This window comes from Bombina bombina, chromosome 3 (genome assembly GCF_027579735.1).
Source record: "Bombina bombina isolate aBomBom1 chromosome 3, aBomBom1.pri, whole genome shotgun sequence".
Classification (NCBI taxonomy): Eukaryota; Metazoa; Chordata; class Amphibia; order Anura; family Bombinatoridae; genus Bombina; species Bombina bombina.
Genome location: NC_069501.1, coordinates 966,974,384 through 966,999,551, shown reverse-complemented (window position 1 = coordinate 966,999,551; position 25,168 = coordinate 966,974,384). Strand labels below are relative to the sequence as shown.

Here is a 25,168-nt window from a genome sequence, read left to right as displayed (position 1 = left end):
AGGTTTAAACACAGGCTTGATTCTGAGCCTGACAAAAAGACTGAAAGTCTGGGACATCTGCCAGACGCTTATGTAGTAAAATTGACAAAGCAAAAATTTGTCCCTTTAAGTAACTAGCTGATAATCCCTTCTCCAATCCTTTTTGGAGAAAGGACAAAATCCTACGAATCCTAACCCTACTCCATGAGTAGCCCTTGGATTCGCACCAATAAAGATATTTACGCCATATCTTATGGTAAATTTTTCTCGTGACAGGCTTGCGGGCCTGAATCAAAGTATCAATGACCGACTCAGAGAATCCCCGCTTAGATAAAATCAAGCGTTCAATCTCCAGGCAGTCAGCTGGAGAGAATTTAGATTTGGATGTTGGAACGGACCTTGAATGAGAAGGTCCTGCCTCAATGGTAGTTTCCACAGAGGTAGAGACTGCATGTCCACTAGATCCGCATACCAAGTCCTGCGTGGCCATGCAGGCGCTATTAGAATTACTGAAGCTCTCTCCTCTTTCATTTTTGCAATCACACAAGGCAGGAGAGGAAATGGTGGAAACACATAAGCCAGGTTGAACAACCAAGGTACTGCTAGAGCATCTATCAGTACAGCCTGGGGATCCCTTGACCTGGACCCGTAACGTGGAAGCTTGGCATTATGTCGAAATGCCATTAGATCTAATTCCGGAATGCCCCATTGTTGAATCAATGATGCAAACACCTCCGGACGGAGTTCTCACTCCCCCGGATGAAAAGTCTGACGACTTAGAAAATCCGCTTCCCAGTTCTCTACTCCTGGGATATAGAATGCTGATAGATGGCAAGAGTGAGTCTCCGCCCATCGGATTATCCTTGATACCTCTATCATCGTTAGAGAACTCCTTGTTCCCCCCTAATGATTGATAAATGCCACAGTCGTGATATTGTCCGACTGGAATCTTATGAATTTGGCCAGAGCCAACTGAGGCCACGCCTGAAGCGCGTTGAATATTGCTCTCAGTTCCAGAATATTGATTGGTTATTGAGAGACTCCATCAGAGTCCAAGTACCCTGAGCCTTCAGGGAATTCCATACTGCACCCCAGCCCAAGAGGCTGGCGTCCGTTGTCACTATAACCCATGATGGCCTGCGGAAGCACATTCCCTGGGACAGATGATCCTGTGATAACCACCAAAGAAGAGAGTCTCTGGTCTCTTGATCCAGATTTATCTGAGGAGATAAATTCGCATAATCCCCATTCCACTGCCTGAGCATGCACAGCTGCAGTAGCCTGAGATGAAAGCGAGCAAACAGGACGATGTCTATTGCTGCTACCATTAATCCAATGACTTCCATACAGTGAGCCACTGATGGCCAAGGAATGGACTGAAGAGCTCGGCAAGTATTTAGAATCTTTGATTTTCTGACCTCCGTCAGAAATATTTTCATGTCTACCGAGTCTATCAGAGTTCCCAAGAATGGAACTCTTGTTTGTGGAACAAGTGAACTCTTTTCTACATTCACTTTCCAACCGTGAGTTCTTAGGAAAGACAACACAATATCCGTGTGAGATTTGGTCAGATGATAAGTTGACGCCTGAATCAAGATATCGTCCAGATAGGGTGCCACGGCTATGCCCCGCTGCCTGAGAGCCGCTAGAAGGGACCCTAGCACCTTTGTGAAGATTCTGGGAGCTGTGGCCAACCCGAAGGGAAGGGCCACGAACTGATAATGCTTGTCCAAAAAGGCAAACCTTAGAAACTGATGATTATCCTTGTGGATAGGAATGTGAAGATACGCATCCTTTAGGTCCACGGTGGTCATGTATTGACACTCCTGGATCATTGGTAAGATTGTTCGTATAGTCTCCATCTTGAACGATGGGACTCTAAGAAATTTGTTTAGACATTTTATATCTAAAATGGGTATGAAAGTTCCCTCTTTTTTGGGAACCACGAAAAGGTTTGAGTAAAACCCCTGTCCCAGCTTTGGAACTGGACAAATTACTCCCATGGTATAGAGGTCTTTTACACAGTGTAAGAACGCCTCTCTTTTTGTCTGGTCTACAGACAAACGTGAAAGATGAAATCTCCCCCTTGGGAGAAATTCCTTGAATTCCAACTGATACCCCTGGGTCACAATTTCCAATTATCAGGGATCCTGAACATCCCTTGCCCAAGCCTGAGCCCCTTCATGCTGTCTTGGTAGCAGCAGCGGGCTTCTTGGCTTGTTTACCCTTATTCCAGGCCTGGTTAGGTCTCCAGACAGACTTGGATTGAGCAAAATTCCCTTCCTGTATAGTGGAGGAAGGGGAAGCAGAGGGTACTCCTTTGAAATTTCGAAAGGAACGAAAATTATTTTGTTTACCCCTCATCTTAAGAGGTTTGTCTTGAGGTAGGGCGTGACCTTTACCTCCAGTAATGTCAGAAATGATTTCCTTCAATTCAGGGCCAAATAGGGTCTTACCCTTGAACGGAATAGCTAAAAGTTTAGATTTTGATGATGCATCAGCAGACCACGATTTTAACCATAGCGCTCTGCGCACTAAAATGGCAAAGCCTGCATTTTTCGCCGCTAATTGAGCAATCTGAAAAGCAGCATCTGTGATAAAGGAATTAGCTAGCTTGAGAGCTCTAATTCTGTCTAAGGGCGTCTCTACATTCAGAGACTCCTCAAGGGCGTCAAACCAGAAAGCCGCCGCCGTAGTTACTGGAACAATGCAGGCAGTAGGCTGTAACAAGAAACCCTGGTGAATAAATAACGTCTTTAGAAGACCCTCTAAATTTTATCCATAGGGTCTTTGAAAGCACAACTGTCCTCAATAGGTATAGTTGTACGCTTAGCTAGAGTAGATATTGCTCCCTCCACCTTAGGGACCGTATACCTGGTCTATACCATTCCTTTTTAACAATTTCCAAAATTCTTTTGGGAACCGGAAAAACATCAGTGTAAGTAGGTACTTCTTGATATTTATCCATCTTACACAATTTTTCTGGAGGAATTGTAATAGGTTCACAATCATCCAGAGTCGCTAGGACCTCCCTGAGCAACAGGCGAAGGTGTTCAAGTTTAAATTTAAAGGACGCTAAGTCCGAACCTGTCTGAGGTAACACATTCCCTGAATCTGAAAGTTCTCCCTCAGACAATTCCCTGACCCCCAGTTCAGAGCACTGTGAGGGTACATCGGAAATGGCTAATAAAGCATCAGAGGGTTCAGTATTTACATTAATACCTGGCCTACTGCGTTTACCTTGCAAAACTGGCAGTTTAGATAATACCTCAGTGAGGGTAGTTGACGTAACTGCAGCCATATCTTGCAGAGTAAAAGAATTAGACGCACTAGAGCAGTGTTTTTCAACCAGTGTGCCGTGGCACACTAGTGTGCCGTGAGAGATCCTCAGGTGTGCCACGGCAGACTGACAACAGTGTGACATATTTTTTAAACTTTGCTTGTTTTTTACTACCAGTGCAGGGGTAGTTTGTAGGAGGCATGGCATAACGGCACAATACATACAGTATGTGTGTATATATATGCTGTATTAGGCTACAATGTGTGATTTTTTAAAATTTTGGGATGGTGGTGTGCCACAGGATTTTTTAATGTAAAAAAGTGTGCCACGGCAAAAAAAAAAAGTTAAAAATCACTGCACTAGAGGTACTAGGTGTCGCTTGTGTGGGTGTTAAAGGTTGTGACACTTGGGGAGAATTGGATGGCACATCCGGATTCTCTTCAGACTGAGAATCATCCTTAGACACACTTTCATTTCCTAAAATATGTTCTTTACAGTATAAGGCTCTATCAGTACAAGAGGTACACAATGTAAGTGGGGGTTCCACAATGACTTCTAAACACATAGAGCAATGAGTTTCCTCAATGTCAGACATGTTAAACAAAGTAGTAATCACCACAACAGTTGGACAGTAATACCCTTTTCATATATAGGACTACTGCTTACCCTGTTCCCACTATAAGGAACCAAATCAGCCAATTCTGATATACTAAGTTTCCGCAGAAGAAAAGGGCTGAAACATACCTCAAATGCTGCTTGCTGCATGAGACCGTCCTCCACACTGAAGAGTTTTCTCATATTACCTTCCGATCTGTGGGAACCATAATTGATCTTAGTAACTGCTGCTACAATCATCAATTTCAGGGGGAAATCTTCCTCCATATCCTCCCTGAGAAAAATAGTACTCACCAGTACCATTTAAAATAAACTTCTTGATTGAAGAAATTAAAACTATCACTTTACCCTTCCTATTACTAGCATAGGCAAAGAGAATGACTGGGGGTGGAGTCAGGGGAGGAGCTATATATAGACAGCTCTGCTGTGGTGCTCTTTGCCACTTCCTGTTAGCAGGAGGATAATATCCCACAAGTAAGGATGAATCCGTGGACTCGTATCTTGTAGAAGAAATGTACTGCGCCTTTAAATAAAAGCGCAAAATTTTTCTGTTATCTCAAAAACAACGTTTGCGGCAATAAAAAATGTCCTAATGTGCCCAAATTAGCTTAACAACATTAAACCGCTTGTTTAGATATGTTATATATCAATTTATATCAAATTTATCAGCTATAACAACTTTTTATCAATTCAGGCCCCTGCACCTCGCTACAGCTCTGCTGCGGCGCCTACCTGCCCCCAGATCACACTGCTTCTGCTTAAGTAGCTCCTAAGTTTCTTTTGTTTTCAAAAACAACTTAGGCCCCTCCGGAGCCCAGGAGCTTGCTGCCGATCCAATCGAATACTGCGCGGCTGAGCCCGCGAAAACAGAATTTATGTTTACCTGATACATTTCTTTCTCCAACGGTGTGTCCAGTCCACGGCTTCATCCTTACTTGTGGGATATTCTCTTCCCCTACAGGAAACGGCAAAGAGAGCACCCAGCAAGAGCTGTCCATATAGCCCCCCCTCTGGCTCCGCCCCCCAGTCATTCGACCGACGGTTAGGAGAAAAAGGAGAAACTATAGGGTGCCGTGGTGACTGTAGTGTATAAAGAAATACATTTTTCAAACCTGATTAAAAACCAGGGCGGGCCGTGGACTGGACACACCGTTGGAGAAAGAAATTTATCAGGTAAACATAAATTCTGTTTTCTCCAACATTGGTGTGTCCGGTCCACGGCTTAATCCTTACTTGTGGGAACCAATACCAAAGCTTTAGGACACGGATGAAGGGAGGGAGCAAATCAGGTTACCTAAACAGAAGGCACCACGGCTTGCAAAACCTCTCTCCCAAAAACAGCCTCCAAAGAAGCATAAGTATCGAATTTGTAAAATTTGGCAAAAGTATGCAGAGAAGACCAAGTCGCTGCCTTACAGATCTGATCAACAGAAGCCTCGTTCTTGAAGGCCCATGTGGAAGCCACAGCTCTAGTAGAATGAGCTGTAATTCGTTCAGGAGGCTGCCGTCCGGCAGTCTCATAAGCCTATCGGATGATGCTTTTCAGCCAAAAAGAAAGAGGTAGCAGTAGCTTTCTGCCCTCTCCTCTTACCAGAATACACGACAAACAAGGATGAAGTTTGTCTGAAATCCTTTGTTGCTTCTAAATAGAATTTCAAAGCACAGACCACATCTAAGTTGTGTAACAAACGTTCCTTCTTCGAAACTGGATTCGGACATAGGGAAGGAACAACTATTTCCTGGTTAATATTCCTGTTGGAAACTACTTTTGGAAGAAAACCAGGTTTGGTACGTAAAACTACCTTATCTGCATGAAATACCAGATAGGGAGGAGTACACTGTAAAGCAGATAATTCAGAAACTCTTCTAGCAGAAGAAATAGCAACTAAAAACAGAACTTTCCAAGATAGTAACTTAATATCTATGGAATGCAAAGGTTAAAATGGAACCCCTTGAAGAACTGAAAGAACTAAATTTAGACTCCAAGGAGGAGTCAAAGGTCTGTAGACAGGCTTGATTCTGACTAAAGCCTGTACAAACACCTGTATATCTGGCACTGCTGCCAGACGCTTGTGCAACAAAACAGACAGAGCAGATATCTGTCCTTTTAGAGAACTAGCTGACAAACCTTTATCCAAACCCTCTTGGAGAAAGGAAAGTATCCTCGGAATTTTAATTTTACTCCAAGAGTATCCCTTGGAGTCGCACCAATTTCCTAGTCACAGGCTTCCTGGCCTGAATCAGAGTATCTATAACCGAATCTGAAAACCCACGCTTAGATAGAATCAAGCGTTGAATTTCCAAGCAGTCAGTTGCAGAGAGACTAGATTTGAATGTTCAAACGGACCTTGTACTAGAAGATCCTGTCTCAAAGGTAGCTTCCATGGTGGAGCCGATGACATATTCACGGGTCTGCATACCAAGTCCTGCGTGGCCACGCAGGAGCTATCAGTATCACCGAGGCCTTCTCCTGTTTGATCCTGGCTACAAGCCTGGGAAGGAAAGGGAACGGTGGAAACACATAAGCTAGATTGAACTACCAAGGCGCCACCAATGCATCCACTAGTATCGCCTTGGGATCCCTGGATCTGGACCCGTAACGAGGAACCTTGTAGTTCTGACGAGACGCCATCAGATCCATATCTGGAGTGCCCCATAGTTGAGTTAACTGGGCAAAGACCTCCGGGTGGAGTTCCCACTCCCCCGGATGGAAAGTCTGACGACTCAAATAATCCGCCTCCCAGTTGTCTACTCCTGGGATGTGAATTGCAGATAGATGGCAGGAGTGATCCTCCGCCCATTTGATAATCTTGGATACCTCTCTCATCGCCAAGGAACTCTTTGTTCCCCCCTGATGATTGATGTACGCTACAGTCGTCATGTTGTCCGACTGAAATCTTATGAATCCGGCCTCCGCTAGTTGAGGCCAAGCCAGGAGCGCATTGAATATCGCTCTCAGTTCCAAAATGTTTATCGGGAGAAGAGACTCTTCCCGAGACCATAGACCCTGAGCTTTCAGGGAGTCCCAGACCACGCCCCAGCCTAAGAGACTGGCGTCGGTCGTGACGATGACCCACTCTGGTCTGCGGAAACTCATTCCCTGAGACAGGTGATCAGAGAATCACTCCGCTGGTGGTTGACTCAGGGTTACCTGGTCTACTTGAATCTGGGGAGACAAGTCTGCATAATCCCCATTCCACTGTTTGAGCATGCACAGTTGCAATGGTCTTAGATGAATTCGAGCAAAAGGAACCACGTCCATTGCTGCAACCATTAACCCTATTACCTCCATGCACTGAGCTATGGAAGGCAGAGGAATAGATTGAAGAACTTGACAAGCGTTTAGAAGCTTTAACTTTCTGACCTCTGTCAGAAAGATTTTCATTTTTACAGAATCTATTATTGTTCCCAGAAAAGGAACCCTTGTGGACGGGGACAGGGAACTCTTTTCCATGTTCACCTTCCACCCGTGAGACCTGAGAAAGGCTAATACAATGTCTGTATGAGCCCTTGCTTTGGAAAGAGACGACGCTTGGATTAGAATGTCGTCTAGGTAAGGTGCTACAGCAATGCCCCTCGGCCTTAGCCCTGCTAGAAGGGACCCTAGCACCTTTGTGAAAATTCTGGGAGCAGTGGCTAAACCGAATGGAAGAGCCACGAACTGATAATGTTTGTCCAGAAAGGCGAACCTCAGGAACTGATGATGATCTTTGTGGATAGGAATATGCAGGTACGCATCCTTTAAATCCACGGTAGTCATATATTGACCCTCCTGGATTGTTGATAAAATCGTCCGAATGGTTTCCATTTTGAAAGATGGAACTCTGAGGAATTTGTTTAGAATTTTTAAATCAAGAATTGGTCTGAAGGTTCCCTCTTTTTTGGGAACTACGAACAAGTTTGAGTAAAAACCCAGGCCTTGTTCCGCTGTTGGAACTGGGTGTATCACTCCCATCTTTAATAGATCTCCTACGCAATGTAAGAATGCCTGTCTTTTTATCTGGTCTGAAGATAAGCGAGACATGTGGAACCTTCTCCTTGGAGGAAGTTCCTTGAACTCTAGAAGATACCCCTGAGAGACTATTTCTAGTGCTCAGGGATCCGGAACATCTCTTGCCCAAGCCTGAGCAAAGAGAGAAAGTCTGCCCCCTACTAGATCTGGTCCCGGATCGGGGGCTACCCCTTCATGCTGTCTTGGTAGCAGCAGCAGGCTTCTTGGCCTGTTTACCCTTGTTCAAGCCTTGCAATGGTTTCCATGCTGGTTTAGGCTGGGAAGCGTTGCCTTCTTGTCTAGAAGCTGCAGAGTTAGGATTTGGTCCGTTCCTGAAATTGCAAAAGGAACGAAAATTAGATTTGTTCTTGGCCTTGAAAGGCTTATCCTGTGGGAGGGCATGGCCCTTACCACCAGTAATATCAGAAATAATCTCTTTCAATTCCGGCCCAAAAAGGGTCTTACCCTTGAAAGGAATATTAAGCAATTTAGTTTTGGACGACACATCCGCCGACCAAGATTTTAGCCAAAGCGCTCTGCGCGCCACTATAGCAAACCCTGAATTTTTCGCCGCTAACTTAGCCAATTGGAAAGCGGCATCCAAGATAAAGGAATTAGCCAACTTCAGTGCGTGAATTCTGTCCATGACTTCATCATATGGAGTCTCTTTTTGAAGCGAATTTTCTAGTTCCTTGAACCAAAAAGACGCTGCCGTGGTGACAGGAATAATGCACGAAATAGGTTGAAGAAGGAAACCTTGCTGGACAAATATCTTTTTTAGCAATCCTTCCAATTTCTTATCCATAGGATCTTTGAAAGCACAACTGTCCTCAATAGGAATAGTTGTGCGCTTGGCTAGCGTTGAAACTGCTCCCTCAACCTTAGGAACCGTTTGCCATGCGTCCCTTCTGGGGTCGACAATGGGGAACATTTTCTTGAATATAGGAGGTGGAACAAAAGGTATACCTGGTCTTTCCCACTCCTTAGTCACCATGTCCGCCACCCTCTTGGGTATCGGAAAGGCATCAGCGTGCACTGGGACCTCTAAGAATTTGTCCCTTTTGCACAGCTTCTCTGGAATTACCAAAGAATCACAATCATCGAGCGTAGTTAGCACCTCCTTAAGCAGGGCGCGGAGATGTTCTAACTTAAATTTAAATGCCACGATATCAGGTTCTGCCTGCTGTGAAACTTTTCCTGAATCAGAAACTTCCCCTTCAGACAGACCCTCCCTCACTGCCAATTCAGATTGATGTGAGGGTACAACAGATAAGTTATCGTCAGCGCCAACTTGCTCATCCTCTGTGTTTAAAACTGAGCAATCACGCTTTCTAGGAAATGATGGCAGTTTGGATAATAAATTTGCTATAGAATTATCCATTACTGCAGTTAATTGCTGCATAGTAACAAGCATTGGCGCGCTAGATGTACTAGGTATCGCCTGCGCGGGCAAAACTGGTGTTGACACAGAAGGAGAGGATGAGGAACTATCCCCACTATCTTCATCTTGGGCAATTCTATTAAATGTGACATCACTGTCCTGACTTTGTTTCGACGGCCTGGCACATTTTGCACAAATAGTTAAAGGGGGAACCACCTTGGCCTCTATACACACAGAACATATGCTATCTGAAGGTACAGACATGTTAGACAGAATTTGGCAGGCTAATAATGCAATAAAACCGTTACTGTCCCTTTAAATAATAAAAAGGCACCCTTTATTTCTGCAAGTTTGAAAACAATGAAGGCAATATCCGATTTTAACAAAATTTGCACCCCAGTGTCCTAATGCCTTGAAAGTATTGCACACCAAGTTTCAAGACTTTAACCCTTAAAATGAGCAAACCGGAGCTATTTGTTCAAATCAACAATCTTAACACACTACAATCACTGCCACAGCGTTGCTGCAGCTTTTTACCTTCCCTGAGAGCTATTTGCCACTGAAGTAAACCTTCCTGAGTCCGTTTTTTGAGCCACAGGACCCCTCACATGAAGCTGCATGCACTCCCTTGGAAGAAAACTGCGCAATTGAGGCGCGAAAACGGGGCCTCCTTCCTCTGAGTGAAGGCGCCTTTCTGACTAGAATAGTAGTCTAACCAACTGCCAGGCAACGTTCCCAAAGTGTTTTTAATTACACAAACACACTCTAAATGCCATATAAATATGAAATAAACCAATCGATTTAGCCCACCATAGTCTCAACCAGTATAGAGCCCATTTATAAGCCTTAATCTGTTATCTAAGAAAATGGCTTCCTTATCCCTTAAGGGAAAAACTGACAGTCTTCTAGCATTAACATGTCTTGTTAGAAATATGACTGATCATACCTGTTGCAGATAAGCCTGCAAACTGTTCCCCCCAACTGAAGTTCTCTGGTTTCAACAGCCTTGCGTGGGAACAGTAATGGATTTTAGTTACTAGAGCTAAAATCATACTCTTTAACAGAAATCTTCTTCATTTTCTGTTGCAGAGTAAATAGTACAAACCGGCACTATTTTAAAATAAACTCTTGATAGAAGAATAAAAAACTACAACTAACACCACATACTCTTTACCATCCCCGTGGAGATGCTACTTGTTCAGAGCGGCAAAGAGAATGACTGGGGGGCGGAGCCAGAGGGGGGGCTATATGGACAGCTCTTGCTGGGTGCTCTCTTTGCCGTTTCCTGTAGGTGAAGAGAATATCCCACAAGGCTGAAGCCGTGGACCGGACACACCAATGTTGGAGAAATTAGGCCCCGCCCATCGTGGGCGTAACTCGAGCCGTACAGCGACCCACATGGGTAGTAAAACAACATGCCGTTACCAATAAAATATTAAAAGCCATGTGCCCCTCTTACATACAACTCAATAATAAAGCGTAACTACATGAAAAACTGCACTTCCTAAGGCCAGTTATAACGATATAACAATGACAGCCCTTAGACAGCAAACCGCATTTCCCAGCGTCTAGCCCACACTGAATATACCTTAATGATATCCTTAGACATATTTAGCAATCAATATAAAAGGGAATCCCAGGTACACCATTTCCATGCATATAGTGCATACTGATTACCCCTCCCCAGATAGGGAATGTCAGCCTGTTCTGATGCATCAAGTCTCCCCAGAAACAAATGACTGAACATACCTCAATGCTGCTTGTAGCATGACACGGTTTTCCACACTAAAGATATTTCCTTTACACTACCTTCAACTGCTCTGTGGAAACCAGTAGGATCTTAGGTAATGTTTGCTAAGATGATCAACATCAAGGCAGGAAAAATAAGATGTCTCCATTCCTCTTAGGAATTAATCGACTGACGATTTCCTCCTGAGAAAAATAGTACTCACTGGCACCATTTAAAAATAAAAAACGTCTTGATTGAAGAATCTAAACTAACACCTCACTTTACCTCTTCCTATCACTAACACAGGCAAAGAGAATGACTGGAGTGGGAGGGAAGGGAGGAGCTATACATACAGCTCTGCTGTGGTGCTTTTTGCCACTTCCTGCTAAACAGGAGGCGTAATCCCATAAGTAAGGATGAAATCCGTGGACTCGTCATATCTTGTAAAAGAAAGTATCTTTTTGAAATCCAGCTTATGCATAGGTTCAAAAGGTGGATGTTGCAAAACCTTTAAAATCAAATCAAACTCCAAGGAGGAGAAGGTGACTTAATCACCAGTCTGCTTCTGCATAAAGCCTGAATGAAAGATTGAATGTCAAGTAAACAAGCCAATTTTCTATGCAATAGTACAGACAAAGCTGAAATCTTAACTTTTGGCAGTCCCTTATCCAGACACTCTTGTAAAAACTGGAGAATTTGTGGAACTCATACAGAATGCCAGGAATAACACCATATGGTAAATTCTTCTAGTAACAGGTTTAAAAGTCTGAATTAAAGTATCAATTACTGAATCAGAAAAACTGCTTTGAGACTGAACGGTTCATTCTTTCACAAAGAGGTCAGTTAAATTGAGAGACAAGATTTTGATAAAAGAATGGAACCTGAGAAGATTTGTTTTCAGAGGTAGATTCCATGGAGTATCACTGGACATCCTCACTAGATCAGAGTACTAAGTCCTGCGATGCCATGCCGGTGCTATGAGAATGGCTGGTACCTGCTCCTGTTTGAGATGTGCCATTATCTGTGGAAGAAGCACAATCGGAAGAAACAGGTATATTAGATTGTACCGCCAAGGAGTGGTTAATGTATCTATCAATTTCACTTGAGAATCCCTTAACCTCGATCTGTACTGCGACAATTTGTGATTTAGGCTTTGAGGTCTATCTCTGGCATCCCCATCTGTGTACTAAACTGTTGAAAATCTCCTGATTGAGAGACCACTCCCCTGAAGAGTCTCACGACTCAAGTGATCCGCATCTCAATTGTCCACTCCTGGGATATAAATGGCTTGGGGAAGGAGACAACACAGCCCAACGTCTCTGATAGGGAAAACGACAAACTCCCTAGAGTAGGAAAAGCCATACGGCCCTCCTTAAAGAGAGAGTATAATCATCAGATGACTATTTCTCCAACCACAAGGATACCTTGCTACCCGCATAAGGCGACCAAACCGCTAAGGATAACCGAGTCCAGAACCCGACACGAAGGAAGACCCTCAAAAAGGAACAGGTCCAGAAAAAGGACAATTCCAAGGAGCCCCTAAAAAAGCAAGACCGCCAGAAACCGGCGCAAAGAGGCCCTGAGTCCTCCATACACTCAAAAAAAACGGAACAAAAGAGTGTGTCGCAGTGGAACTTCACTGAGTCTCAGTCGACCAGCTAGAAAGGCTAACAAGGACTGAACCAATACCCCCATGACTCGCGTACCCTCAGGTCCTCTTAAAATTCTTAGCTGAGCTTTTTACAAACGAGGAATAACACTCAGCGCCCCAACTGGATCAGGGCGCAATTAGGACCAACCTGAAACTAAGGGCCGATACTGTCAAGGCCACAGATAGTCACCCCCAGAGATGGGGGATAAACAGCAGACAAACATAGGACTAACATGTCCTCTCACCAAACAACTTCCGTAGAAGTAAACTGAGCAATCAAAAAAATTGCGAGCATCGATTCCAGAAACATTCCCGAAGGAAAAGCATAAATGAGCACAAAATAAAAAATCATCCTAACCAGATTAAAATAAAAGATAAGGCAACCCGTAGATTATCGCCCAAGAACAGACACAACCGCAGGACCGGGATACTGTTCTTCCAGCTCAGAACTGGAAAGGATACTCAATAAACAAGGCTAAAAGAAGATTACTTCATCCTCCAATACCTAAGCCTGCGAGCCTTTCGAAGGTGAAGACTGAGAATCCCCATATCCATTAAGGATGGGACCCTCCAACAACGCCTAAACGTGCCTCAGGAGGACACAAAGGCACGCCAGTCTATAACGGAAGGCACAGCATACCTTCGCCGGAGCAGACGACGACCCCGGCCCCGAAGTTTGACCCCCTGAAGGCTCAGGGACAATCGTTCCCTCGGAGAGCTGAGTAGGCCATCCCATGCCTAAGGAGCCCCGGCTAACGGAGCACATACAATATCGTAAACACACTTCTGGTAGTTGCAGATGCGCCAGAATCATGATTATGGAAATGCGAAAATGTGCCATCTGCTCTGGAGGGAACAAGCTACCCTCCACAGAAGAATAAGCAGAATCTGGGTTACCTGCATGCATAGTAAGTGTTTGTGGTAGGGAACTCGCCACTCGGGGAACCAGACCCCCAGAGGCGGATGGATCAGTGGCCCCTTGATTCCCCGATCGAGGAATTGAGCGCTCTAAAAACGGCATTCGGAACATAACTGGAGGGCTGTATCACCAGGGCCCATTCATATTCTTCACCAGAAACAGAATCTGACGCAGAGACGTCCGTCTCCACAATATCAGAATCCTCCAAAACCGGGATAATGAATACAAAAAAAATGGACCAAATAAGAAAATGTAAACGGCACCTGACACCCACAATGGCTGCAGCACTCACCACCTCCTATGAGCCAGAAACTGGCGGACCAGTATTCTTTTGTCGCCACGCGGTCAGGAATGCGGAAATGGAGAGCCAAAAATGTGACCACGCCCGAACACCAGGTACACCGTGCAGTCCAGAAAAAGCACGTTCAACCCTAAAGGCCGCGTCACTTCCAAAGGCCGTTATGTTCCACAAGCCATGAGTCTAAGTAATACTACACATACGCAGGTTGAATCACATAACAAACATGATTACAAAAAACCTGTTCAATAAGCCCTTGATTCCAAGATACGAAAGGAGCCTCACTGAGACCCTGATTATAGTTAATTCTGCAAGGTGAGAGCCACTCTGGAAAACATCGGTAGTACCATACAATCATAACAAAAGTAAAATGAAACTATGTTACCGGAATGTACACCGTGGAACAGGAACACGGGTCTTCAAGTGTGACAGATAGTAGTCTCGCCTCTGACATAGACTTGAGAGAAGAAAGCAGGCAGCGAAACTCGTCAACGCTGACTGCTTGTGGAGCCGTTAATATGAGTCGTGATGGGTACGCAGAAAGACTCTCCCTGCATCTCCGGACTTAAACTTTCGTCTATGCTCTTACTGAGAGACTAACAGGACTACTTAAAACTCCAGTGCCATGCCGAAGAGTACTACCCTCCATAACAGACTATCGAAACTTCTGACACTTCTCTGGCAACCTCGAGTGACGAAAGTCAAAGAATGACTGGGGGGATGAGGGAAGTGGGAGAGGTATTTGGTGTCTTTGCCTCCTCCTGGTGGCCAAGTTCTGAATTCCCAAAAGTAATGAATGCAGCTGTGGACTCTTAATATTATATATTACATTACAAGTTGTATTACATTTACTTCACTTACCACTAGGCACAAGAAGGTCGATTTTGTTGCAGTAGTCTGTGTAACAGCAATGAGTATTTCGGATGTCCTCTGAGCTGAGGCAATAAAATGGCTTTCCAGCAGGTACAAGTTCTGCTGAAGGAATACATGCTCGCATATGATGTTCCATGCCATTCAGGTTGGCAATTGAGACCATGCAGGCTCCATCTGTTACACATGTGTAGTTGGACTGATTGCAATTGGAACACACACATCTAATTGCTGTAAATAGAAAAGGAAAATATTACATTTTGAACAGTAAAGTAAATTAATAAACAGCTGGCAAGTTTTTTGTATTAGGCACATGAGTGATCTATTTGAAGCATATTAATATAGTATGAAAAATAAATTTTGAAAAACAGACAGAAAGTGCAAGTTTGTGCACAACTTAAAGGGATGCAAAGGCCAAAAATGAAGTGCATTACAACTTGAAATAAGCATTTTTGAAATATACTTCTAGTAGCAAAAAATGCTTCTAGTAAAAGTTGTTACTGTTTTTCTGTGACATACACACATATGCTGTGAGGGCCAGTGCACCAGTTTTCAAACACCATGGTTTATTCTCCAGTTAAAGGGACACTGAACCCAAATTTGTCCATTTGTAATTCAGAAAGAGCATGCAATTTTAAGCAACTTTCTAATTTACTCTACTCCTATTATCAATTTTTCTTCGTTCTCTTGCTATCTTTTTTTTTTTAAAAAGGCATTTAAGCTTTTTTTTGTTTCAGTACTCTGGACAGCACTTTTTTATTGGTGGATGCATTTATCCACCAATCAGCAAGGACAACACAGGTTGTTCACCAAAAATGAGCCAGCATCTAAACTTACATTCTTGCATTTCAAATAAAGATACCAAGAGAATGAAGATAATTTAATAGGAGTAATTTCGAAATTTGCTTGAAATTTCATGCTAAATCTGAATCACAAAATTAAATTTTTGGGTACAGTGTCCCTTTAATGAACACATTGCAATATTGAACCAGTGCTTTAGTGTAACTGCCCAATTTAAAATGTTATATTTCAAAATGATCGGTAGAAAATTTTTTACTAAAAAAAATCTCATCGCAGAAAGTGGAGTGCTTATATTTTAACCATTTGAGTGCTAAGCACTTTCCAACCTGAGTGCTAATATTTTCTAAGATTTTTTTTATTTTTTAGAAAAACATTTTTTAAAATTTTTCTTTTACAGACCCCCAAAAACTTACACTGTTGGAAAGGTTAGGCGATTACCTTTAAAACAGTGGGTCTTGGGGGTCTGTAGCTGCTTAGATGCCTGATATACAGGCTTCTAAGCAGCATGCCCCCTCCTCCTATACTTAACATTGTTAAGTATAAATAAAGTTGCAGTGTGACGTCATCACGTGTGATGTCACCGCGCATCACGTGAAGCCCACGGCGATGCCCGTCACTCTACAGGCACAATCGCTGGGGTAGGAGCAGTTAGGAACCCCCAGATCTCCCTCAAGGTGGGAGAGTGCTCATGACGGCTCTGAGCCGTTATTAGCACCAGAGTGAGAAACGGACGGCTCAGAGCCGTCATTAGCACTCAAAGGGTTAAATTGAAAAAACACCAATACAAAATTCATCCTTGACCTTACAATCACTTTAACACTAGAGACAGGTTACTGATAATGACAATTCCCACAGTTCTAATGGTCAGATAAAAGCCACACTGATATAAAAGATCAAAAGCCACGAAAGCCATTAACAAGTAATTTAAAAACGTCCTCCTTTTGATGCTCAAAGTCAGAGTTTTTATTACAAGGAATACAGCCGATGAGAATAAAAATCTGACGAGAGAAAAAAAAAAAGCGTGCACGAGAAAGTTCTCTAGTTCTTAAGTTACGTTTAATGTACCTTTGGGCCGTCTAATATTTGGGAAAGATAAAAGGGTAAAATAAGTTGTTTCATTGACTCTGATCAAAAAAAAAAAAAATAGAAAATCACCATTTTTACAAAATCATATGTACAAAACAGGATGTAGTAGGCATGGTAGGCTATCCTTATTGCATCACAGAAATTCACAATAATGGAGTAAAACTGACAGATCTTATTGCATAGACTTATGTAGGAGCTTGTCTGTCTCCTTTCATAATAGTTTGGTTGCACTCAACATATGATTTTCAACTCAAGAATTTATTAACTAGAATTAAAAACTATACCAAGTAATACAAGGAGTTTCCAGTGTACTATATTGATTTTAGGCTACCATTTAACATGTAGGAGGACAATGCTCCTAAGCAAAAAAACCTGTCCCCCACCGCAATGTAACATTCTCTCCTGGAATTTATGACTGCACAAGACTGCTTTAATGTAACTGGTTAACTATCTGAGATGCAAGAGATCCAAAGCTGTGTCAGCAACTTGGGAAATGAAGCCCATATCACATTTTTCTAGTAAACAATTAGATTGAGACCAAAAGTAAACCAGAGGTCTTTGAACAAGTAGTTTTATGAATGAACATTTCTTTGAATTTCTGGTTTCTGTAGAGCTCACTGATCAGCTTACATGTTCCAGTAGTGAACAGTCATGTGCAATACTCAAAGTTCTCAGTAGGAACACAGCTTTGCTAATTGGTGGCTCTTCCAAAGCCACAAGAACCTACATAGATACTAGTACCACTAATGGTAGTAATTTGGAAGAAGCAGATTTTTGTACACCATTACTGGTCAACACTGTGCTTATGGACTAATACTTCTGAGATGACCACATATACACAGGAAGTACAGAAATTACTTTGTCCCATAGTTGGAACATAACTAAAGAGGAGAATATTCTTTTTACCTCAGACTGCATAGGGTCTCTCCCATCACAAAAGATTCAGGATACTATAGGACAAATTGCAGTAATACTTCCTGAAGAAATAAACAAAACGAGTTTGTTCTGGAGGCTCTCTTTCCTCCTTAAATCAAATAATATCTAGATTGAGTGGCTTCAGTTCTAGTGTGAGTTAAGGCCTTCCCTTTGAAAACCCCAGTTTAAATTTAGATAAACAACTTGTCAAGGACAGTATGTACAGGAAAGCTGGTAGAATAATTGATAATATTACAATCTCAAAGTGTTTACTGTCCCTGTTATGTCGTCTTTGGAATATTTGTATGTTTATTAGCTGCAAAGTTTTAGTTCTATAATAGTCATAAGAATTAAAGTGAATGTCAATTTTACACTTACTGACGACTGCAATCCATTTCTTAACACTACCTTAATGTAGTCGCTATTTTTTTGTAATATTATATCCTTCATTATTAAAATATATATATTTTAAAATCTCTACCTTTTCACTGCCGACTCCTCCCCAAACCAACTTCCTGTTCTCCTGGTAAAGCGTGTTCACGATCGTGTTTTAAACTGCGCAGGCATCAAACCCCGCAATATTGTAAATAACAAATAGTATTCAATGAATGAATTACTACATTCATTGAGTACTATTATATGGTCGAGAGCAGCAGCATCTCCGCTATAGTATTTACAAGTCCGGAGCAACCAAAGATTATAACCCCTTACGTGCATTTCTTTCCTCTAGCCTCCTCAGGATTCCTGAGTTTTAGCATATAGCGCGCCGGTCTAGCATATGTATCTTATATTATTCGAATAGCAGTGCGGTCATAGACCGCATCTCAGAGCACTATGCAGCAGCTGATAGTTGTTTTTGAGGTGGGACAACTGTGAGCATATGATAGCCAATTGGCCAGTTTATTTAGAAGGTGTGTTCCCACTGACCAATTAGATTGCAGAGATTGTTGAATTGCGCGTCCCGTGAACGCGCATTGCATCTGAAGGTGGATAAAATTTTGTAACGCATGCGCTGAAGAGGCCCATGACGTATCTGAAAAGGGGTTGAATGCCACAGGGGTAAAAAGCGGATTAGCAAGATTAGCTGCCAATCATTGCACTAAGGAGGGACAATATGGCGGGCAGAGGAAGCGCAGCCCGAAAACAGAGATAAAAAGGTAAAATTTAAGATTTAATAATAAAATTGGGAACATTGATGAATTAAAGTCCCCCTTAATTGAATTGCTTCACAATATTGCGTTAAGCACTAGAGGTGACTTTACATTCACTTTAAATCTGTGCGCTTTTACATCCACTAGACTTTTAGAACTTTAGTAGTTTCAGTAGAAAGACAATATTTTGAACTTCATAAGAACAAAGTGGTCTTACGATTGGTTACAGAATTTTTGCCCAAATTAGTTTGGACTTAAGGATTTAAAGCATATAGCCATACCTTTTTATTACCCAGACAGGATGGTGTTAGATACAAGTCAGTGGAAAACAAATTTGCTAACTTATTTATTCCACAAGGATGCTGTAAAAGACTTTCACCTGCAAGGGCTACTGACTCAACTTGAAAAGTAAAATTAATTTACAAAGCATATCAACTAAAGTGAAAGCTGTTCAAAAAGGCCTCGGGGATCTTCTACAAGCTAATTCTTAACTTCCTGGGCAATGGCAACAGACACAACACCCTCTATGCTTTGTCAGGCAGCAGTATGTAAGAATCATAACACTCCTTTCTCACTACTGGCTGGATGTTCAAAACTTAGCATCAGCAAAGTTCAGAAGGAAGTGGCTGAATTCTGTTAGGTCACAAATATTTATTTACAGTAGGGCTGTGTAATATGAGAAAAACAACAACAACAAAAAAATCACAATTTTTTTTAACCCCTTAATGACCAGAACGTTTTCCAAATTTTATTGCCGTTAAGTACCAGGGCTGTTTTTACATTTCTGTGGCGTTTGTGCTCAGCTGTAATTGTCCTCTTACTCATTTACTGTACCCCCACATATTCTATACAGTTTTTCTCGCCATTAAATGGACTTTCTAACGATACAATTATTTTCATCATATCATATAATTTAGCAAATAAAATGTATTTTTTTTTTTTTTTTTTTAAATGATGAAAAAAATTGTAACCCCCCCACATTTTTTCTAACTTTGACCCCCAAAATCTGTACATCTACAACCACCCATGCTAAATAGTTTTCCCCCTTAATGTATAAAGACAAAAGGAAGAAGGCGCTCCAATGGTGCAGTATCTTACAGCAAGATGATACTTCCCAAAAAACACCCTCTCTAAAAGTGGGTACACTCAGAGAGAGCGCAATATAATGCAGTGCTATTCACACAGGATGGATTGATCAAAGCCCACCAGCTAGCTCCCACAGGATTGAAGGTGGCCTCAATTCTGTAATACAAGGGAAAAGAAAGGGGGGAAGGGGGCAGACAACCTACAATAGTGCAGATGGTCAATTAAAATTTCAGGCTCCCACTGATAAATCCCCACTGTGAATGAATACTCACATAGGCTGTGCACTATAATGCAGTGCAAGTCACTGAAATTATTTACAAAACAGCTTGTGCAATCATGGCACAAATGGTTGTAAATGCCTCTGTGGGATCCTCTTTGTTCAGAAATAGACATATATGGCTTTGGCACTGCTTTTTGGTAATTAGAAGGCCGCTAAAAGCAGTTGTGCACCTCAATTGTTTTATGCCCAAGGCGTTAATTAGGTAGCATGTAGGGTTAATTTTAGCTTTAGTGTATATATTACCCTCCTATCTGGCACACCCCATCCTCTGATCCCTCTCAAACAGATCTGTTCCCTTCCCCACCCCCAATGGTCACCCCCATCTTATGCACTGGCAGAAAGATTTGCCAGTATGAAAATAAGACTTTTTTAAAATATATTTTCTGTAGTGCAGGAGACCCCCTTACCCCCCCAACCTCCCTCCCCCTTCTACCTAATTTGCCGCCATCTTTGGTACTGGCAGTCGTCTGCCAGTACCCAGTTTGCTGCAAATTATGCTACATTTTTTAATAAAAATAAAAAAAACATTTTTTCTGTAGTGTAGCTGCCCCCTCTCTGCATCGGTTACTGACGGGAGGGAATTGCACGATGCCTCAATATCAAGGCATCGCTGCAATACCCTGAGAGTGGCGGGAAGCTACTTAAAGGAATAATTAGAGTATAAAAATTGTGTGACTTTCAGACTTAAAGGGACATTATACACTCATTTTTTCTTTGCATAAATGTTTTGTAGATAATCTATTAATATAGCCCATAAAGTTTTTTTTTAAATTAATGTATAGTTTTGCTTATTTTTAAATAACATTGCTCTGATTTTCAGACTCCTAACCAAGCCCCAAAGTTTTATGTGAATACGCTCGACTACCTACTCCAGCTTGCTCCTGTTTGTGTAAAGGGTCTTTTCATATGCAAAAGAAGGGGGAGGGGGGAGGGTCTTATTTGCCACTTGCAGTGGGCTTTCCAGCTACCTTTTCAACAGAGCCAAACTAACAGCTTCTAAGTAAGTTTTTAAACAGTTTTATACTGGTTTTTTATATCAGTATCTGTGCATATTATTCTTTATAGTAGTGTCTATTACATGCAGTTATATGAAAATGAGTGTATACTGTCCCTTTAAAGTGAATGTAAATTATGATGCTAAAATGCCTGGTTTTTAAAAATTTGATTAAAAACAGGGGCACTTCAATTCATCAAAATTTACATTTCACTCGTGTTGTGAAAAAAGACTTATCTTTTAATCTTGACAGCAGCCCCAGCTTCCTCCACCCGTCGCAAAGCCTCTTCCTGGGTCTAAAATGAGGAATCCGGCTTCCTCCAATCACGGCGTTGAATCAGACACTGGGGGTGAATTGAAGGATGACCGATCCATCATTTCTGATGTCATAAATGGCTTGCGACGACCGGAGGAAGCTGGAGCGGCTGTCAAGTTTAAAAGGTAAGTTTTTCTTCACAACAAGTAAAATGTAAATTTTGATGAATTTAAGTGCCCTTGTTTTTAATCGAATTTTTAAAAACCGGGCACTTTAGCATCAAAATTGACATTCACTTTAAACACAGTTTTTATGTTTCTACACACACATCCCTGCATCTCGCCCTCATTTGAGGGTTTTAAACACCAGGTTGAGCACACACTGAGAATCACTGATTTGGAGAAAATATCTAAAATAGAAATCTTTAGTTTTCCAAAAAAAGAAAAGAAAAAAAAAGTTCTACCATTCATTTTCCAGTGACTCACTGTTCTGAAATGAGCTTTAATTTGATAAATGTCTGTGGTTTCCTTGTGATTATAAAAGATTATTGCAAAAGTGTGTGATTGCACAGGGTGTTGCTGCAACAGCAAGGAAGCTGGCCCCAGTGGTTCCCAGCCGTACTAAAACTAGAATTAAACAGTATTTCTTTAATGATCCATTTTGGATAACTTTTCCTAACTTTGTAAAGTTGCTAAATAAAGGCTGCACTTCTTTTTACTTGATTTAAATCAAACTGACACATTTTTCACCTTTTTAGTGCATTTTCACAACATATGGGAAGGGCATGAAACACCAATATTGTTTACTTTCCTGATTCAATTAGAGTAAGATTTGAAAAACCATTCAAATTTACTTCTATTAACAACTTTACTTCGCTCCCTTAGTAGTCTTTGTTGAAAAGCAGGAAAGTAAGCACAAGGGAATGCACGTGTCTGCAGCACTATATGGCAGCAGTTTACCAAGAATACTTTTAAAGGGAAAGTATACCCCAATTTATTCTTCCCTTTAATTTGTTCCCAATGATCCATTTTACCTCCTGGAATGTATTAAATTGTTTACAAGTAGCTCAGTTACCAGTAATTCCAGCATTTGAAATAGCATATTTGCCTATGGTGTCCCTACCTATACTGAAAGCTTCTATACTTCTACACAGATTTTTTTCAAACGGGTGGCATTATGAAGTAGTCGGGGAGGGGGGGGGGTCATTGTAATATCAATTATATCATTTTCTGCTATCAACAAGCACAAATTAATTGTATAATTAACAAATGTAATGATAATTTATGCAATAAAAATTAACATTTTTATTATTAGATCATTTTAGCATAATATTGGCTAAGATTTTAGCTAAGTGGTCAGTAAAATCTGCCGGGTGGTGCACCCGCTAAAAAGGTCCTCGGAAAAACACAAAGTATTGGCTATAGAAAAGCTGTGTAAACATAACCAACAGAAGAATTTACAATCATAGTGGGGGATAGGAGAGATAAGTAATAAGATGTTCATTTTCAATTATTCTCTAAGTATTAAGCTTTGGTATACAGACGGAGAAAATACAAAGAATCATGTGTTTACAGAAAGTGGTAAAATAAGGAGATCTGATTTCCCTGCAAGCTCAATCCATTTGAATAGGTTGTGGTTTTGAAGAAAAAAAACAAAATTTATGCTTACCTGATAAATTCATTTCTCCTGTAGTGTGGTCAGTCCACTGGTCATCATTACTTCTGGGATATTATCTCCTCCCCTACAGGAAGTGCAAGAGGATTCACCCAGCAGAGCTGCTATATAGCTCCTCCCCTCTACGTCACCTCCAGTCATTCGACCAAAGGACCAACGAGAAAGGAGAAGCCCAAGGGTGTAGTGGTGACTGGAGTATAATCCAAAAATTTTTTTAGCCTGCCATAAAAAACAGGGCGGGCCGTGGACTGACCACACTACAGGAGAAATGAATTTATCAGGTAAGCATAAATTTTGTTTTCTCCTGTTAAGTGTGGTTAGTCCACGGGTCATCATTACTTCTGGGATACCAATACCAAAGCAAAAAGTACACGGATGACGGGAGGGACAGGCTCTTTATACGGAGGGAACCACTGCCTGAAGAACCTTTCTCCCAAAAACAGCCTCCGAAGAAGCAAAAGTGTCAAATTTGTAAAATTTGGAAAAAGTATGAAGAGAAGACCAAGTTGCAGCCTTGCAAATCTGTTCAACAGAAGCCTCATTCTTAAAGGCCCAAGTGGAAGCCACAGCTCTAGTAGAATGAGCTGTAATTCTTTCAGGAGGCTGCTGTCCAGCAGTCTCATAGGCTAATCGTATTATGCTACGAAGCCAAAAAGAGAGAGAGGTAGCCGAAGCTTTTTGACCTCTCCTCTGGCCAGAATAAACGACAAACAGGGAAGACGTTTGACGAAACTCCTTAGTTGCCTGTAGATAAAATTTCAGGGCACGGACTACATCTAGATTGTGTAGCAGACGTTCCTTCTTCGAGGAAGGATTAGGACACAAAGATGGAACAACAATCTCTTGATTGATATTCCTGTTAGTGACCACCTTAGGTAGGAACCCAGGTTTAGTACGCAGAACTACCTTGTCTGAATGAAAAATCAGATAAGGAGAATCACAATGTAAGGCAGATAACTCAGAGACTCTTCGAGCCGAGGAAATAGCCATTAAAAACAGAACTTTCCAAGATAACAACTTGATATCAATGGAATGAAGGGGTTCAAACGGAACACCCTGTAAAACATTAAGAACTAAGTTCAAACTCCATGGCGGAGCAACAGTTTTAAACACAGGCTTGATCCTAGCTAAAGCCTGACAAAAAGCTTGAACGTCCGGAACTTCTGACAGACGTTTGTGTAAAAGAATTGACAGAGCTGAAATCTGTCCCTTTAAAGAACTAGCGGATAAGCCCTTTTCTAAACCTTCTTGTAGAAAAGACAATATCCTTGGAATCCTAACCTTACTCCATGAGTAACTCTTGGATTCGCACCAATATAAATATTTACGCCATATTTCATGGTAAATCCTTCTGTTAACAGGCTTCCTAGCCTGTATTAAGGTATCAATAACTGGCTCAGAAAACCCACGTTTTGATAAAATCAAGCGTTCAATTTCCAAGCAGTCAGCTTCAGAGAAGTTAGATTTTGATGTTTGAATGGACCCTGGATCAGAAGGTCCTGTTTCAGAGGTAGAGACCAAGGCGGACAGGATGACATGTCCACTAGATCTGCATACCAGGTCCTGCGTGGCCATGCAGGTGCTATTAGAATCACTGATGCTCTCTCCTGTTTGATTCTGGCAATCAATCGAGGAAGCATCGGGAAGGGTGGAAACACATAAGCCATCCCGAAGGTCCAAGGTGCTGTCAAAGCATCTATCAGAACCGCTCCCGGATCCCTGGATCTGGACCCGTAGCGAGGAAGCTTGGCGTTCTGACGAGACGCCATGAGATCTATCTCTGGTTTGCCCCAACGTCGAAGTATTTGGGCAAAGACCTCCGGATGAAGTTCCCACTCCCCCGGATGAAAAGTCTGACGACTTAAGAAATCCGCCTCCCAGTTCTCCACTCCCGGGATGTGGATTGCAGACAGGTGGCAAGAGTGAGACTCTGCCCAGCGAATTATCTTTGATACTTCCATCATTGCTAGGGAGCTTCTTGTCCCTCCCTGATGGTTGATGTAAGCTACAGTCGTGATGTTGTCCGACTGAAACCTGATGAACCCCCGAGTTGTTAACTGGGGCCAAGCCAGAAGGGCATTGAGAACTGCTCTCAATTCCAGAATGTTTATTGGAAGGAGACTATCCTCCTGATTCCATAGTCCCTGAGCCTTCAGAGAATTCCAGACAGCGCCCCATCCTAGTAGGCTGGCGTCTGTTGTTACAATTGTCC

General features: G+C 42.0%; 1 protein-coding gene across 1 annotated transcript in view; it reads right to left on the bottom strand.

The window, feature by feature from the left end:
• The window catches only part of ACVR1B (activin A receptor type 1B), a 143,395-nt gene that overhangs the window by 46,948 nt on the left and 71,279 nt on the right, over positions 1-25,168 (bottom strand). The window contains exon 2 of the mRNA XM_053708028.1: positions 14,705-14,944. Within this exon, the coding sequence (XP_053564003.1) occupies positions 14,705-14,944 (240 nt within the window). The remainder of the gene's footprint in view (positions 1-14,704; positions 14,945-25,168) is intronic.